At 34.9% G+C, this 15,612-nt stretch overlaps 1 protein-coding gene and 1 long non-coding RNA gene across 4 annotated transcripts; both read left to right on the forward strand.

The window, feature by feature from the left end:
* Positions 1-3,147: 3,147 nt before the first annotated feature.
* LOC130509032 (villin-2-like) lies at positions 3,148-9,450 on the forward strand. Of its 2 annotated transcripts, XM_057004570.1 has the most exons (25): positions 3,148-3,323; positions 3,427-3,473; positions 3,794-3,915; positions 3,993-4,092; positions 4,177-4,245; positions 4,335-4,571; positions 4,669-4,846; positions 4,952-5,084; positions 5,160-5,319; positions 5,386-5,536; positions 5,618-5,721; positions 5,817-5,975; positions 6,106-6,174; positions 6,257-6,325; positions 6,389-6,526; positions 6,611-6,739; positions 6,827-6,974; positions 7,101-7,111; positions 7,196-7,336; positions 7,421-7,546; positions 7,918-7,980; positions 8,115-8,210; positions 8,467-8,725; positions 8,802-8,980; positions 9,073-9,450. In XM_057004570.1, the coding sequence occupies exons 3-25, from the start codon at positions 3,860-3,862 to the stop codon at positions 9,184-9,186; spliced, it is 2,889 nt and encodes a 962-aa protein (XP_056860550.1). In that variant the 5' UTR covers positions 3,148-3,323; positions 3,427-3,473; positions 3,794-3,859; the 3' UTR covers positions 9,187-9,450. The 2 variants fall into 2 exon arrangements, with proteins under 2 accessions (XP_056860550.1, XP_056860551.1); XM_057004571.1 differs by lacking the exon at positions 3,148-3,323 and having other exon boundaries at positions 3,331-3,473.
* Positions 9,451-12,595: 3,145 nt separating this feature from the next.
* LOC130509035 (uncharacterized) lies at positions 12,596-14,258 on the forward strand. Of its 2 annotated transcripts, none has more exons than XR_008943182.1 (7): positions 12,596-12,650; positions 12,722-12,890; positions 12,987-13,069; positions 13,460-13,676; positions 13,768-13,973; positions 14,060-14,121; positions 14,244-14,258. It is a non-coding gene; the product is annotated as an uncharacterized LOC130509035 (long non-coding RNA). The 2 variants fall into 2 exon arrangements; XR_008943183.1 differs by having other exon boundaries at positions 12,636-12,650; positions 12,730-12,890.
* The last annotated feature ends 1,354 nt before the right edge of the window (positions 14,259-15,612 follow it).

Raw genomic sequence — 15,612 nt, forward strand, 5'->3', positions numbered from 1 at the left:
GTATTCTTGCAGATAAGCAAGTAAGTTAAATAAATTCCATACAAGCTCCAAACCTTTGTTAATATCATTATTGACTGACCATCTTCAAACAACTCTAAATTTTGATTGGTAACAAGAAGATTTCAGTTGATACGCTTGCTTGACGAAGGTAGAAAAAATTAAAGACAAAGGTTGATGTGAAGTTTTGTTTAGAAAATAAAACAAATCAATTTTTTTTTGTTAACAAACCTACATAGTTTTTTTCCCGGAAAAAAAATAATTGATACCGAATGGACTTTTGTTCTTAAAATATATATTATATCTAGATGGTCCAAATCATATTATTGTGTAAGATTTGTTGTTGGAGGTTTTTATTAGTTAAAAATTTTTAATTCTATATTTATATGTTTTACAAAAAAATATTTATTATTTTAGTAGCTTCATAAAATTAACTTACAGTGAAACCTCTATAAATTAATAATGTTGAGACTACACCAAAACTATAATTTTTATTAATTTATAGAGATTATTAATTTATCGAGATACTAATTGAAACAAAAATCAATTCGAAACTATGAAATTATATTAATTTATAGAGATATTAATTTATAGATTTTTAATTTATAGAGGTTATACTGTATATTATAAAGATCTGGTAAAACCAAATGTTAAAATATTTGTTTATATTGTTATTTATTGAATAAAATAAAATGTGAACAAAAGTCACTAGATATAAAAAAGGCTTCTAAAAAGTAATTTATATATGATAGTGCCAAATATCTCTATATAAAATAACGTAGACTTAAACATATTCAGCTACAATAGCATTAAAATGATGACACAGAAAACAAAAATTAACATATAAAGAAAAGTTAAAACTAACACTCGGGCACACAGATCAAAGGTTAGTCTATATTATTAAAACTGAAATATTTTTTGGTAATGTTTGAAAATATGGAGAGTATAATAACTGAGATTGTTTGGAAACATGTATACCAAATTAAATATTTTTTTATTTACATATTTAGTCATTGCATTTACAATAAATTAAGTATTTTTTATATTTTTTTAAATTTACTGATTCTACCTAAAATAAATCTTAATTAACTAATTACAATGGTTGTTGTTTCTTTGTGGTGAAATTAAAAACACTAACTAACATATATAGTATATATTATATAAAATAAATTTTAAATTCAGTATTACCCCCTGTTCGAAAACGCGGCCGGAGCGGCCGAGTACTCGCCGGAAAACCGCTTGGCGGAGCTTCACCGCCGCGATTTTGGTATAATCGCTTGAAAACTCGGCTCAGAAAAAAAAAAGTTTGGGTTATGAAGATTTTGTGCTCGAAATCAGTATAATTATTGTGTATAAGATGTAAGAACAAGAGAAACTGAGTTTAATTGAACCAAATAGCTTAAAATGGTGATTTAGGTTGAAAAAAATAAAAACGGCTGCAAAATTAGGGTTCAGACTCGAGGAAGAAGATGATAGGAAAACTACGATTTTACCCCTACATTAATAAAAAAACAAAAAAACAGCATACTTGGGCTTTGAACCTGGGTTTGGGCGTTTGGGAAGGTCTAAATGACCACTGGACCGCAAGACATTTATTGTCTAAAGCGATATAAACATTTATTAAGTGTATATGTTGTGTAAAATAATTTAAAATTTAAATAATTTATGAAAATTACCCTCTGCGTACTCCCCGATTTTATCCCGCATTTCTAATAACTCGCTAGGCCCCAATGTGCCGCACGCGTAACGCCTAGCGAGTTTTTGAACATTGGTATTACCTTATTTAGTTTAGTTAAATATAAATTTTTTGAGAATTTAATTTTCAAGAAAACGAAATATCATAAAGTTAATAATAATTCATAGAAAACTAATGCAAACATTAAAAAAATTTAGTATGTTGCTTTTTAAAAAAAATTAATAAAAAAAGAACAGGTTAATATATGAATAGTACAATTACATCAAACTGCATCAAATTACAAAATTTTAAATATAATATTATGTACAAATAAAAAAATATTATTAAACATTTATACTATAAAATAATATATTTTACTCTATATGTAAATTACAAAACATAAAAATATATATGGATTTTTTTTTTATAAAACCAACAGTTTATGAGTTTACGTTGAAGATAAGTTAAATCAAACACCCGCATGGATGTACGGGTCAAGTTCTAGTTTTTATTATATGAAAATTGCTTGATTTTCTAAAGAGTTCAGTTGTGCAAATACACATGCTAAAAACAGAACACCCTATTTTGGTCATCAAAACAGAACACCCTGCCCTGCTGAATAGTAAAATAGTGAGTAACCACGCAAAAGCAATCTAGGGATATACAAATTATGAGTTTCTAAGCAATCTGAGTTCGAATGTATTCCATTACACTCTATTATTATGATCACATAAATATGAATTAATTGATTATGGCCCATTTAAATACTTGTAGTTTCAGAAGAAACTCTATACGTAAACCACATCTTTTCTTTATAATTCGTCTAAATTTTTCCATAAATCTGAAATACCTCCATAGTAATAAAAAATATTAGCGATTATATAATTTGAATTGAGATCATCAGTCAAAAATAATGCACCAGAATTTTATTGGTCAATCAATTTTCACTAAAATTAAAGTTATTCTAAAAATAGTAAAACGTTTTATATTTTGAAAAATCAAATATTTTCGTAAAACATCTTACATTATGAAACGAAGAGAATATATCTTATTAATTATTTAATATTCTAACATTCTATAAAACTATGTGTAATGCAGTTAAATAGTTATATGTGTTGAATTTGATAAGTAAAATATTATCTTACATATGTGAATATCATTCTGGGAATTTAAATGTTATCTTTTAAATATAACTAGTTTGTTGTTTTTGCCCAAAAACAAAACTAGGTTACTACTACTTATCACTAAAATATATCCAATAGATATATGAATAATATTATTTTATTAATTTTGTAAAATGAAAATTTATGAAAATAGCTAAACTTTTAAATATTATTTTTCAAATATGTCCATTTTCAACCCCCAAAATTCAAAGAACATGTCTTAAATTTGGGTTTAATGTGGATTTTCATTTTTATCCCATAGATCTATTTTTCTATTTAAATGTAGTGAGAAATTGAAAAGCCAACATTGGTCGGTAGATCTTTTTTCTCGCAATAAATTAGACAGAACTATTGAACGTCTTTTTCAAACCATTGTCTTCTCCCTCTATCATCTTCTTCATCTCCTCCTCTACAATCATTCGTCTCTCTACTGTAAATCTAAGAAAGTTTTTTTTTAAAAAAAACTTTACGGAAAAAGCATTAGAAAAGTAATCAAACAGCGCACACTCTGTTTCTTTCAAATAATAATAATTCAATTCAATTCGCTTTCCTAACTCACGATCGTCTTCCATTTCTTTTCTTAATCTCCAGCTCGCCGTCTTCATCTCTCAGTGCCACACACAGATCTTTAATACAAGGTACTTTCTCTCGATCCGGATCGGTTTTGACTAATGACGGATCATATGATTGATTGTGTTCGTACGTTGCTCTGTTCACGATCTCTGTTTTGATTCTTGATCTGATTTTTTTCTTAATGGGTATTCTGAATCATCTATGATCATTAGCTTTTTCACTGATGATCGATGAGTTTATTTATAAAGGCATATGGATGTCGTGTTGTTGAGATATATTATTATTATTATTATTATTATCCACTGTCCACATTTATATTTGCCAAGCTGAGATAATGAATGATAGAATCTGGCTGATCATCTTCTCATATGTTTTGACTGAACAGGTTCATTGGCCTGTGTTGTTTGATACCTCTCACACACACAAAAACAGGATTTGAGAGTTATACAAAATGTCTGGGTCAGCGAAAGTATTGGATCCTGCATTTCAAGGAGCTGGACAGAAACCGTATGCTTTCAGCAACATACCTACTTTTATATAATATTATTATATTTTTGAATGTGTGAACTTTTACATTCTTTTAGAGGAACTGAGATCTGGAGAATCGAGAATTTCGAGGCGGTTCCAGTGCCTAAGTCTGAACATGGAAAGTTCTATATGGGAGACACTTACATTGTCTTGCAGGTTTTAACTTGTGTTCCCTCCCCTTTTGTTTATTATTATCATTCATTCACCTTTTGTGTTATGTTTTATCTTCAACTTGCGCAGACAACACAGAACAAAGGAGGTGCTTATCTGTTTGACATACATTTCTGGATTGGGAAAGACACTAGTCAGGTGCCTATTTTCAAGTCTTTTTGTTTTTTGGTGATTACATTTTTTATTTTTTTGGGTTATTTCCAACTTATGGTTTGATATGGTTTCAGGATGAATCTGGAACAGCAGCTGTTAAAACAGTTGAACTCGATGCAGTTCTTGGAGGCCGTGCTGTCCAACACCGGGAAATTCAGGGTCATGAATCTGACAAATTCTTGTCTTACTTCAAGCCATGTATTATACCGCTAGAGGGTGGTGTTGCGTCTGGTTTCAAAACACCTGAAGAAGAGGTGTTTGAGACTCGGTTATATACCTGCAAAGGAAAACGTGCAATTCGTTTGAAGCAGGTTTAGACCGCGTTGCACTCTCTTTTTGCATCAGAACAGTGATTATTACCAAATGTACATTAAATTTTACTTTCTGTTCTTTGTCGTTGTTTTGTAGGTTCCTTTTGCCCGCTCGTCGCTGAATCATGATGATGTGTTTATCTTGGACACCAAGGAAAAGATCTATCAGTTCAACGGTGCGAACTCAAACATCCAAGAGAGAGCCAAAGCTTTGGAAGTTGTTCAGTATTTGAAAGACAAGTATCACGAAGGAACATGCGATGTTGCTATTGTTGGTAAGCGTCCTCTTCCTCATTTTTTTTTGGTCTGGCAAAGCTTTCAACAGATGGTGTGTTAGGTGGAAACTTATGTATGTTATGTTGTAACTCCTTGCGTAACAGACGATGGAAAACTAGATACAGAATCAGATTCTGGTGAGTTTTGGGTCCTGTTTGGTGGGTTTGCTCCAATCGCAAGGAAAGTTGCCAATGATGATGATGTTATCCCGGAATCAACTCCACCTAAGCTATATTGGTACTTATCTCCCCTTTAACCATGCTCCTACCAATATGATGGGGGTGTTTGATATGTTGTTGTTCGTTTCTTTAGCATCGCTGATGGTCAGATGGAACCTATAGAGGGTGACCTATCCAAATCTATGATGGAAAACACTAAATGCTACCTCTTGGACTGTGGTGCTGAGGTGTTTGTATGGGTTGGTCGTGTGACTCAAATGGATGAGAGGAAAGCTGCTAATCAATCTGCTGAGGTAAAGAAAAAAAGTGGAAACCTTCTGAAAGTCATGGATTCTCACTTTTTTACCTTTTGTTTCCAGGAGTTTCTTGCTAGTGAAAATAGGCCAAAGGCAACACGACTGACACGTGTTATCCAAGGTTACGAGTCCCACTCTTTCAAGTGTAACTTTGACTCTTGGCCATCAGGCTCTGCTGCTCCTGGTAACGAAGAAGGACGAGGCAAAGTTGCTGGTAAAAAAACACCACAATGAAACTCTTATCCAGTAGTTTTAGCAACTCAGTTACTAATGGTCACTGCACCATTTTTTCTAGCTTTGCTGAAGCAACAAGGTGTTGGGCTGAAGGGCATTTCGAAAAGTGCAACACCTGTGAATGAGGATATTCCACCTCTGCTTGAAGCTGGTGGAAAGTTGGAGGTCTGTTTTGACTTGTTACCCCCTTTATATTACGCATTTGGCTATGGATTTATCCTTTTTTTATTATAAATATTGTCATTATGCCTATGTATCAGGTTTGGTTTATTGATGGTAAAGTCAAGAGCCCGTTGCCTAAAGAAGATATTGGCAAGTTCTATTCTGGGGACTGCTATTTGGTCCTTTACACCTATCATTCTGGAGATAGGAAAGAAGACTATTTCTTGTGCTGCTGGTTTGGAAATAATAGCATTCAGGTAACTCTAATGTAAAAGTCATGACAAAAAGTATTACTGGATGTACTGTTAGCTAAACTCTATGAGCATAATGTTATGGATTTTTCTGGATTTTGGCTTAAAAATTCTGATTATTTTTTTCTATATCCAGGAGGACCAAGATACAGCAGTTAGACTGGCGAATACAATGTCAAACTCGTTAAAGGGAAGACCTGTGCAGGTACAAAGTTTTATTTTTATTGAAAGCAATGATGATGAATAGTACTTAAAACTATGGATAAAGTGATGGGGTGTTCTTGCAGGGGCGTGTCTACGAGGGTAAAGAGCCTCCACAGTTTGTTGCCCTTTTCCAGCCTATGGTGATCCTAAAGGTATATTTGTATGACATGATTGCATATGAGAAAAAAAACACAGTGATTAATATTGGATTTTAGGGTGGCTTGAGCTCTGGCTACAAAAGCAACGTGGAAGAGAAAGGTTCACCAGACGAGACTTACACACCAGAATCAATTGCACTAATTCAAGTATCTGGAACTGGAGTTCACAATAACAAGGCGCTGCAAGTTGAACCAGTATGTGGTATTTAATTTGTTCAGAGCTTTGTATCAATGGGATGATTTTTATTGTTTTAACTCGTATATGTTTACTTCCTTTAGGTGGCAACATCTTTGAACTCTTATGAGTGCTTCCTACTGCAATCTGGTACTTCTGTGTTCCTTTGGCATGGAAATCAAAGTGCGCATGAACTGCTTGAACTGGCTGCTAAAGTTGCTGAATTCTTGAAGGTTAGTTTCGGATCATATCGTATTGTTTTCATTCCTGAAGTAGAGTTTTATGTAGTAACCCATAATGGTAAAATGTTCTTTTGTCAGCCTGGGGTTACACTCAAGCATGCCAAAGAAGGAACAGAGAGCTCAACCTTTTGGTTTGCACTTGGAGGAAAGCAGAACTTCACCAGCAAGAAGGCTTCACCTGAGACTGTCAGGGATCCTCACCTATTCTCATTTTCTTTCAACAAAGGTGAATCTTTGATACTATTTAATAGGATGATGATAATTGTGGTTTCTTAACTCTCATAAATACCTTTTCTTCACTTTATCTGTATTCTAACCGTATCATTTATCTTTCAAACGTGTCTGCCTGCAGGAAAGTTTCAGGTGAGATATTGTCGATGTTACACAAGTTTCGGAGATGCTGTTTTGTGTGTGTGTGTGTGTGTTTAACAATATGCTCTGCAACAGGTTGAAGAGATCTACAACTTTGCTCAAGACGACCTATTGACTGAGGATATATATTTTCTTGACACTCATGCTGAAGTTTTTGTCTGGGTTGGTCAATGTGTGGACCCCAAGGAAAAGCAAACTGTGTTTGAGATTGGCCAAGTAACTCTATTCCCTTATCACCTTTGCTTCTCCCTCTCTCTTTTTCTCCTCTACTGTTTGCTCAATGAGACAGTTTAATGGCAGAAATACATAGATCGTGCTGGATCCTTGGAAGGCTTGTCTCCTAAAGTTCCACTATACAAAATCAACGAAGGGAACGAACCATGCTTCTTCACCACTTACTTTTCTTGGGATCACACTAAATCTATCGTAAGTTTAGTTTCTCTTTTTCTCAGTGGCTGGCATGAAACTTTCTACCTAATGCGAGTTAAGAGTTTTGTTGTTGAAGGGAGGTTTGGGAAATGAGTATGTTACAATGTAGTGATTATGGTTTCAGCAACTTTATATATATATATTGAAGTTAAGTTAGATTGAAGCATTCTGCTGCCTGAAAAACCCAGTTAGGAAGCTTTGCAACTACAGAGAGGAGGCAAGAGATATTATAATTTGAACACTGTAACCAGAGAAACGCTTCATATATATAACTAGATAACCTCTGATTGTACATCGTGGCTTTTCCTTTACAGTTGCTCGTCTTCTTTAAGTTTAAATTTCTCAATGTTTTTAAACATGTGATGTAGGTGCAAGGAAACTCATTCCAGAAAAAAGCAGCCTTGTTATTTGGCACTCACCACGTTGTAGAGGTACTAGACCCTTTGCTTTCTCTGTTTCTCTTTCACTTTTGTGCTTGTAATGGCTTAGGGGGTTATGGAAAAGCGCTCTCGTTGTTATGTTCGGCCTTCTTGGCTTCATGATAGTTATCCTTGTGCTGCTGCAGGACAAGTCTAGCGGTGGTGGACCAAGGCAAAGAGCTGAGGCACTAGCTGCCTTAAATTCTGCCTTTAATTCTTCTTCTAGCAGACCTGCCTATTCGGTAAATATTTATCTAAACACGAATCCAATGTTTGTACTGTATATTCTTTTTGAAAATTGACTGAAGATATTGCATATTATGAAAACTTTGATCCAGAATAACAATGTACGTTTTGAGTCTGTACAACTAAATCTAGACACTGACTTGCAAATTTGTTGAGGTCTACACTAAGCTGCTGCTTGAACACATCAATGAGGTTCACTTAATAATGATTCACTGATAATTGAACTTAGATAGTCATCCATTTTAACTGCAGAGCCAGGACAGATCAAGCGAAAGCCAAGAGGGTCCAAGACAAAGAGCTGAAGCTTTAGCCGCCTTGACGTCCGCGTTTAGTTCATCATCGACCAAAGCGCCTCCACCACCAAGGTCAGTGGGGACGAGTCAGGCTTCACAGAGAGCAGCAGCAGTGGCTGCTCTCTCTCAAGTTCTTGTTGCTGAGAATAAGAAAACACCTGATACCTCTCCTACAAGAAGATCTACTAGCTCCAACCCAGCAGATGACTCCTCTCTAAGTAAAGTTTCTCTATCATTTATTTCACGTTCTCAATTTTCGATACCAAAATTGACTATATCTATCTTCCTCCACAGATGAAGCGAAAGATGATCAAGCAGATGCTTCAGAAGAAGAGGAGCCTGAAGTGAAACAGGAGGAAACAGAAGAGCAAGATGAATCTGTGATAGATCCAAGTGGAGCAACTTTCACTTACGAACAGCTGAAAGCCAATTCTGAGAACCCAGTGACTGGTATAGATTACAAGCGCAGAGAGGTGAGTTGGTTATAGTTTAGTATTAGGAGCTGAATCAGTCCTGCTTATAGCCTAACTTGCCTGTTTCTTTATTGTTGTGATCAATTTAAAAGGCTTATCTATCTGAGGAAGAGTTCCCAAATGTGTTTGGGATGGAAAAAGACGCATTCAACAACTTACCTCGTTGGAAGCAAGATCTGCTTAAGAAGAAGTTTGACTTGTTCTAGAACACTCAAACACCAATGGGAAAAAAAACATATCACACATCATTCTTGCACCGTCCTGCAATTCATTTTTATACTAAAGTCACTGAATGTGGTCAGTCAGTTTGTTGTTGGTTTGAAGAGTGATCTTCTTTTTTTGGTTTATTTTCTTCAATTTTTGTTTACTTTTTGTCTTATGGTTTGGTTTGGGTTTGATTATTAATATTTTTTTACAGCACAATCATGTCTTGTATGATGATCATAGTTTGTAATGATTATTTTACCCCAGACAGATTTGTGGTTGTGGGTTAAAAATTCTTTGAGTTGGATTTTTCATTTGTTGTGATTATTTAAGAACATGTTTGTTTACAATCAGATGCTTTATTGTAAGTGGATATTTAAAAGTGGTTTGCTAAGGTTTTTTTCTTTTTCTTGGTTTGGTAAGGTTTGTAGGTCAGTATTCTGGCTTTTGACTGTGTAGACATGGTGCAGTCCATGTATTTCCTTAGTACTACAGCCACTAGAACTAGTTCTGTATACCAAAAAATCTAAAGAACTCTTTTATCTTTTGATGAATTTTCCAATATTGCTTTCTTCCATCAAATTTGTTTTTTAATGATTGGTTTAGAGATGTGACTTTTTAACAAGATGCAACTTGCGTTAGAGCATCTTTATTGCAGTATTTCAACACATCTTATGAGAATATAATAAAAGGAAAAAAGGAAAAACTGATCAGAGATGTGTTTTTTGGTTTCTATGCAAGAAGTGTTTTGGTGAATTTTGTATTCATTAAATAAAATGTTTGTGTACTTTAATTAATATATTTGTTTCTTTTTATGTTTTTCATTTCTATTTTTCATTTTTTTAATAATAATTTGAAATTGTATATTGGGTATCTTTTTATTTTCAAATAAAATTTAGTATTACTTTTTTATGTTTTCAATTTAAAAATTAGTTTTAATGTTTTAAAAATTATTATATGTTTTAACATTATTAAATTATATAATTATTAAGATACAAGTTCTATATCCTCCCACTTATCCTACTACTAATTATTACTAAACTATATCTCCCACTTATTCCATTAAGGATGCTCTTATATTATTTTATTAATTTTTCACATTTAAACTATATCCCCCATTTATCCCATTAAGGATGTTCTTATCTGAACCAATGTTTTAAGTTACAAAAATGTTATAATGAAACGAAATAACGAGGAAGTTGGTTGGAAAGAATAATATTCCCATGGGCGGCTGGGCTTTTATTGGCAAAACTAGGTCTGGACGTTTTTACCTCAACCTGAAGTATTTACCTAAACCTGAACCGGAAAAACCGAAATCGAATCCGAACTATTATACAAAAATATTCGAATGGGACTTATAAGCTTAGTACTTTGGTGTTTAGTTATAATCTGAACCGATCCGAAATCCGAACTAGGATCCAAAAATATCCGAAATTAGTTAAATATGTTAATGTTTTGATATATTTTAAGGTGATTTAGATATTTTTGACTATTTAAAATATTTTTGTAGTTTGTTTTATTTGTTATTTTAAATTATTTTTAGCTAATTTAGTTAATTTAACTAATATTTAATTAGATTTGTAAACAATTTATATATTTTGAAACAAAAATTTGTCGTTTTTCGAGGTTTAAAAAATATACTTTTGAACGATTTTAAACATTGGTTACATCCGATCCGAACCGAACCCGGAAAGAACCGAATTGAATCCGATAATTAGTAAATACCGAATGATACTTCTAAGCATAACTCCGAAAATCCGAAAATCCGAATCACCCGAACCGATACCGAACGGGCCACTGAACGCCCAGGCCTAGGCAAAACATCGACAACGTTTAGCCGTCAAACTTTTAGGAACGTCGCTTCGCTCGTTTTCTATTCTTGTACGTAACGTAATCGAGTAGCTGGGTCAAGCAATGTGACTGTCTAAACTAATTAGGAAAGTCCACGTGTAAAAATGGCTTTCACTGTGGAGCCCGCCTCCTACTTGGCATGGACGCAAAGGCTTAGGTGGGGTCAACGTCATGGAGTCATCAATTACTTAAAAATAATCTCAGTCTTCTTAATACCACATTAATCTACTCGTTTAATATTTTGAGCTCACGTGTATGAATATTTTGATGATAATTTTATTAATTTTAGGACTCCAAAACTGTATTATTACTAACTTGTTTTTTTCCCTTTCTAAAGAATCTTTTTGTCGACCACTTGTGTTAGCTATCCTCATCCAGTTGCTAATTTCATTTTAATATATTAAGGGCCTGACTGGTGTAACCGCAGCGGTTGCGGTTGCGGGAGTTTGCGGATGCGGGTGGTTGCGATTTTAAGCGTTTTCTAGAGATTTGTACGACTGGTACAGCTGTTAGAAATTGTCGCGTTTGCGGGACTCTTATGACTGGTAAACTACCAAACACAACATCTGTTAAATAATAATTTAACAATATTTACATTTTATGTAATTATAAAAATATTAAAAATCATAATAATATGATAAATATAAAATTTATATTTATAAAATCATATTATTCAATTTTAAAAATTTATAGAAAATATTTTAGTTTTGAATTTTTATAATATAAATTGAAATATAATATGAATACATTTTACAATTTCTATTATTTCAATTGAAATTTTTATTGGATATTTTAGTATTATTTTTATTTATTCTATTTTTAAAGAAAAAAAATTTACCTTCCCGCAACCTCCCGCAACCGCAAACGCTAGCTGGAACCAGCTTTTGATTTTAAGAGGTTCGGAGCGGTTTGAAGCGATTTGTAGTGTTTTCTGTGATTGTTTTGAAACGCCAACAACCGCTATGAACCGCAAAAGCTGCGTTTGCGGGTGGTAGCGGGAAAACCAGTCAGCACCTAAGAAGATAAAGAGATTGTGTTCAAAAAAAAAAAAGATAAAGAGATTTGAAAAAATATCTTAATTTAAAATATATTATTGGAATAAATTGCAGAGGAAAGAAAAAGAAAAGAAAAAAAGAGGGAAGAGCACAAATGTCAGTGAGGTGAGGCCCAGCCCCCAGGTCCTAGCCACCTCTCTCTCTCTCTCGAAAGATAAAAAAAGCATGCTTTCTTCTTCTTCTTCTTCTTGATGCGAGCGGGCGAAGGTTTTCACCTATCATCTCGATCGGAATCAGTCTAGGGTTTCTTCTGATTAAGGAAAAAGTGTGAACCTTTTTGGTACGAAATGGGGAGGCAGCTGAAGGCTATGCTCCGCAAGAATTGGCTCCTCAAAATTCGTCATCCCTTCGTTACGTCTGCCGAGGTCTCTCCTCTCTTTCATTACTTATTATTCACTGTTGCTTAATTTAGAATTTTTGAAAATTTTCGATATTCTTAAAAGTTTCTCTTTTTTTTTCAGATTTTACTTCGACTGTTGTGTTGTTGTTGTTGATTGTGACGTGAGCCGTGAGGACACGTGTTGACACCACAATTCACCCCGCTCACTCGTAACACTACTGTACTCTTCTCTCCCTCCCTGCCTTATAACCTCGTTTACTGTAATGGGATTTGTGATTTGATTTGTCTCAGGAACATAGAGAAAGACACTCTGGTCCAAGTCGGCCAAGGTATCTCTCCCAGTTTTCCTCAAGTTTTGGAGCTTCTGATCGCTGATGGGGAGTTCTTAGCTTTTGCACCTGACACTGATGAAACTAATAACATGATCCACATTCTCTCTCTTAAGTTTCCTCTACTTCCGGTACAACTTAAGCTTCTTTTCTATACTCCTTTCAGCTCTGTTTACTCTTTATATGATGTCACATGCTTTTATTCACATGCTTTTGCGTCTTTGCAGCTGGTTACTAGGATTTTTAATGATGACATTGAGCTTGAAACCTATATAACCTCTCCCCATTACGGTGTCTGCAGCGATGTGAGGTATGTTGTGCTCTTTCTTCGAGCTGTTTAGACTTACATGCCTTCCGAATGTCTCTATGTTTCGTCACTGGTTTTGGTTAGCATTTCTTGAATTATGGCAGTATCTTTTAAAGTTACTTGTTACCCCCCTTTGCTACAACTTTGACAATTGTACTGATTAGACAAGCTAGTGTCTTTCCTATCCTCTGTTGGGACTATGATGGTAAAAGGGACTTCACTTTCTTCATTCCCTTTTATTAGTCTTGGATAGTGCAGCATTTAGTTCATAATGTTATGTATCGGCACGTGCCAATTTTGTATGCATTTTGTCTTGACGAGTAGCATAGTCTTGTAGCTGTTGGTGATCATGATCTTATGCTGAAGTAATTAAGCCTCGTCATACTTGCTTAGGAACTGTTCGAATCCAAAACTAAAAGGAGCAGTGGTATTCCATGAACAAGGACCTCATGTCTATGATTATAGCATTCGCTTGAACCACACATGGGCATTGGCAGGATTCCCTAGTGTCAAGTCGATCATGGACACAAATGGACCTTATATCAACGATCTGGAAATGGGGATTAATACCATACCAACAATGCAATACAGCTTCAGCGGATTCTTGACTGTACGGTTCATTTACTCTTTTTTTTTTCTTTCTTTGGAAGCTTGTTCAAATTTGCACCCTTGGGTTTGATTGGTCTTGTACCCTTTTGCAGCTTCAGCAGGTGGTAGACTCTTTCATAATATTTGCTTCTCAGCAAAACAGTGACTTGCCATTATCACATTCATCTCTTGGCTCAGCACCCTTTGAGCTGCCATGGACTATGTTTAGCCCATCAAAGATAAGAATGGTTCCATTTCCAACCCGCGAATACACTGATGATGAGTTCCAATCTATTGTCAAAAGCGTAATGGGCTTGTTGTATGTATCACCGCTCTTTGTTATATATGTGATGTATGGTATTTGAGTCTTTGTATGATCTAAATTATTGTTTACTTGTTGAGCAGGTACCTTCTGGGATTTCTGTATCCAATCTCCCGGCTTATCAGCTTACTCTGTCTTTGAGAAGGTTGTTTTGGGTTCTATACTTTGAGCATTCTTAAGAACAAAGCTGCTATATGTTGCTGCTTTTCCACCAAAAGTTGTTTTTCTATCACTATTAACTTAAGCTTTTTTTTTCTGAGCTTGCAGGAGCAGAAAATAAGAGAAGGACTTTACATGATGGGCTTGAAGGATGAGATTTTCCATCTGTCGTGGTTTATCACATATGCAGTGCAGGCAGGTTTTCTGGCTTGCAATTTGATTAGTAAACTTTTTTTTTTTTTGCATCTTCCCTTGGCTACGATCAAACCACATGTTGGAGTTCAGTAGCATCTTGTGTTGTTTCAGTGTTTAACAATATGAATTCAGTTTGAAATGGCAGGACTAATGCTTTACTTCTTTCGATATAATGCAATGATTTTTAATTTGTTGTTTATTTCCTTACTCGACTTTGTTCTTCAGTTCGCATTATGCGCTGGGATCATTACAGCTTGTACGATGGGAAGTCTCTTTAAGTATAGTGATATGACATTAGTCTTCACATACTTCTTTTTGTTTGGGGTCAGCGCAATCATGCTCTCATTTCTAATATCAACATTTTTCACTCGAGCTAAGACAGCTGTCGCAGTTGGGACCCTGGCCTTTCTCGGAGCCTTCTTCCCTTATTACACAGTTAACGATGAATCCGTGTCCATGTATGTTTATCCTCTTTTTTCTCTTCCTTTTTTCGTGATGGTTGTTTCATGGATAGTGAAAAATTATGCTGGTCTTCGCCACAAAGATTTGGTCTAGAATGCATTGATGTAAAAGTAACTGTTGGGCTTGTAGGGTATTGAAAGTTGTCGCTTCTTTGCTTTCACCTACTGCGTTTGCTCTTGGATCAATCAACTTTGCTGATTACGAGCGTGCACATGTTGGACTTCGTTGGAGCAATATATGGCTGGTAGGTAGATATTTCTGTGGCTACATTCCATGGTTGATTTTCCTTGTGTTCTTTACTTTTTTTTCTGGTCAATCTTCATGTAGGCATCGTCTGGAGTAAGTTTTTTTGGTCTGCCTCTTGATGATGCTGCTCGACTCTATTCTGTACTGCGCTATTGGCCTTTATCTGGACAAGGTACCTTCTTTTGCTACTCGTCTTTGTTTACTGTCTGTCTTGTAAACAGCTTTCTGCTTCAAGTGTCTCGGTTGTGCATGCCACTCTTTAGTACTGACTTTATTTTTAAAGCTTTGTCGATTTAATTTTGTGAACTGCTTTGTTGTTCTTGACATTGTTACTTGTTAGAAAAGTTGTAACAGGACGTTTCTCTTTCCTCTTCGTCTGTTATATCCTGCATCCTTGGGCTTAATCCGAGAGTTGATTTCCTCAGGTCCTCCCCAGGAAGAAAAATGGTGTGCGGTACCCATGGGAACTTATCTTCAACAAGTGCTTTGGGAGGAAGAAAAACACACCAATATTGCATTCCAGGTCTCAACACTAATATAGAGGGTACTCAGGGAGAGCCTTTTGATCCTGTTA

Source organism: Raphanus sativus, chromosome 3, assembly GCF_000801105.2.
Source record: "Raphanus sativus cultivar WK10039 chromosome 3, ASM80110v3, whole genome shotgun sequence".
NCBI lineage: Eukaryota > Viridiplantae > Streptophyta > Magnoliopsida > Brassicales > Brassicaceae > Raphanus > Raphanus sativus.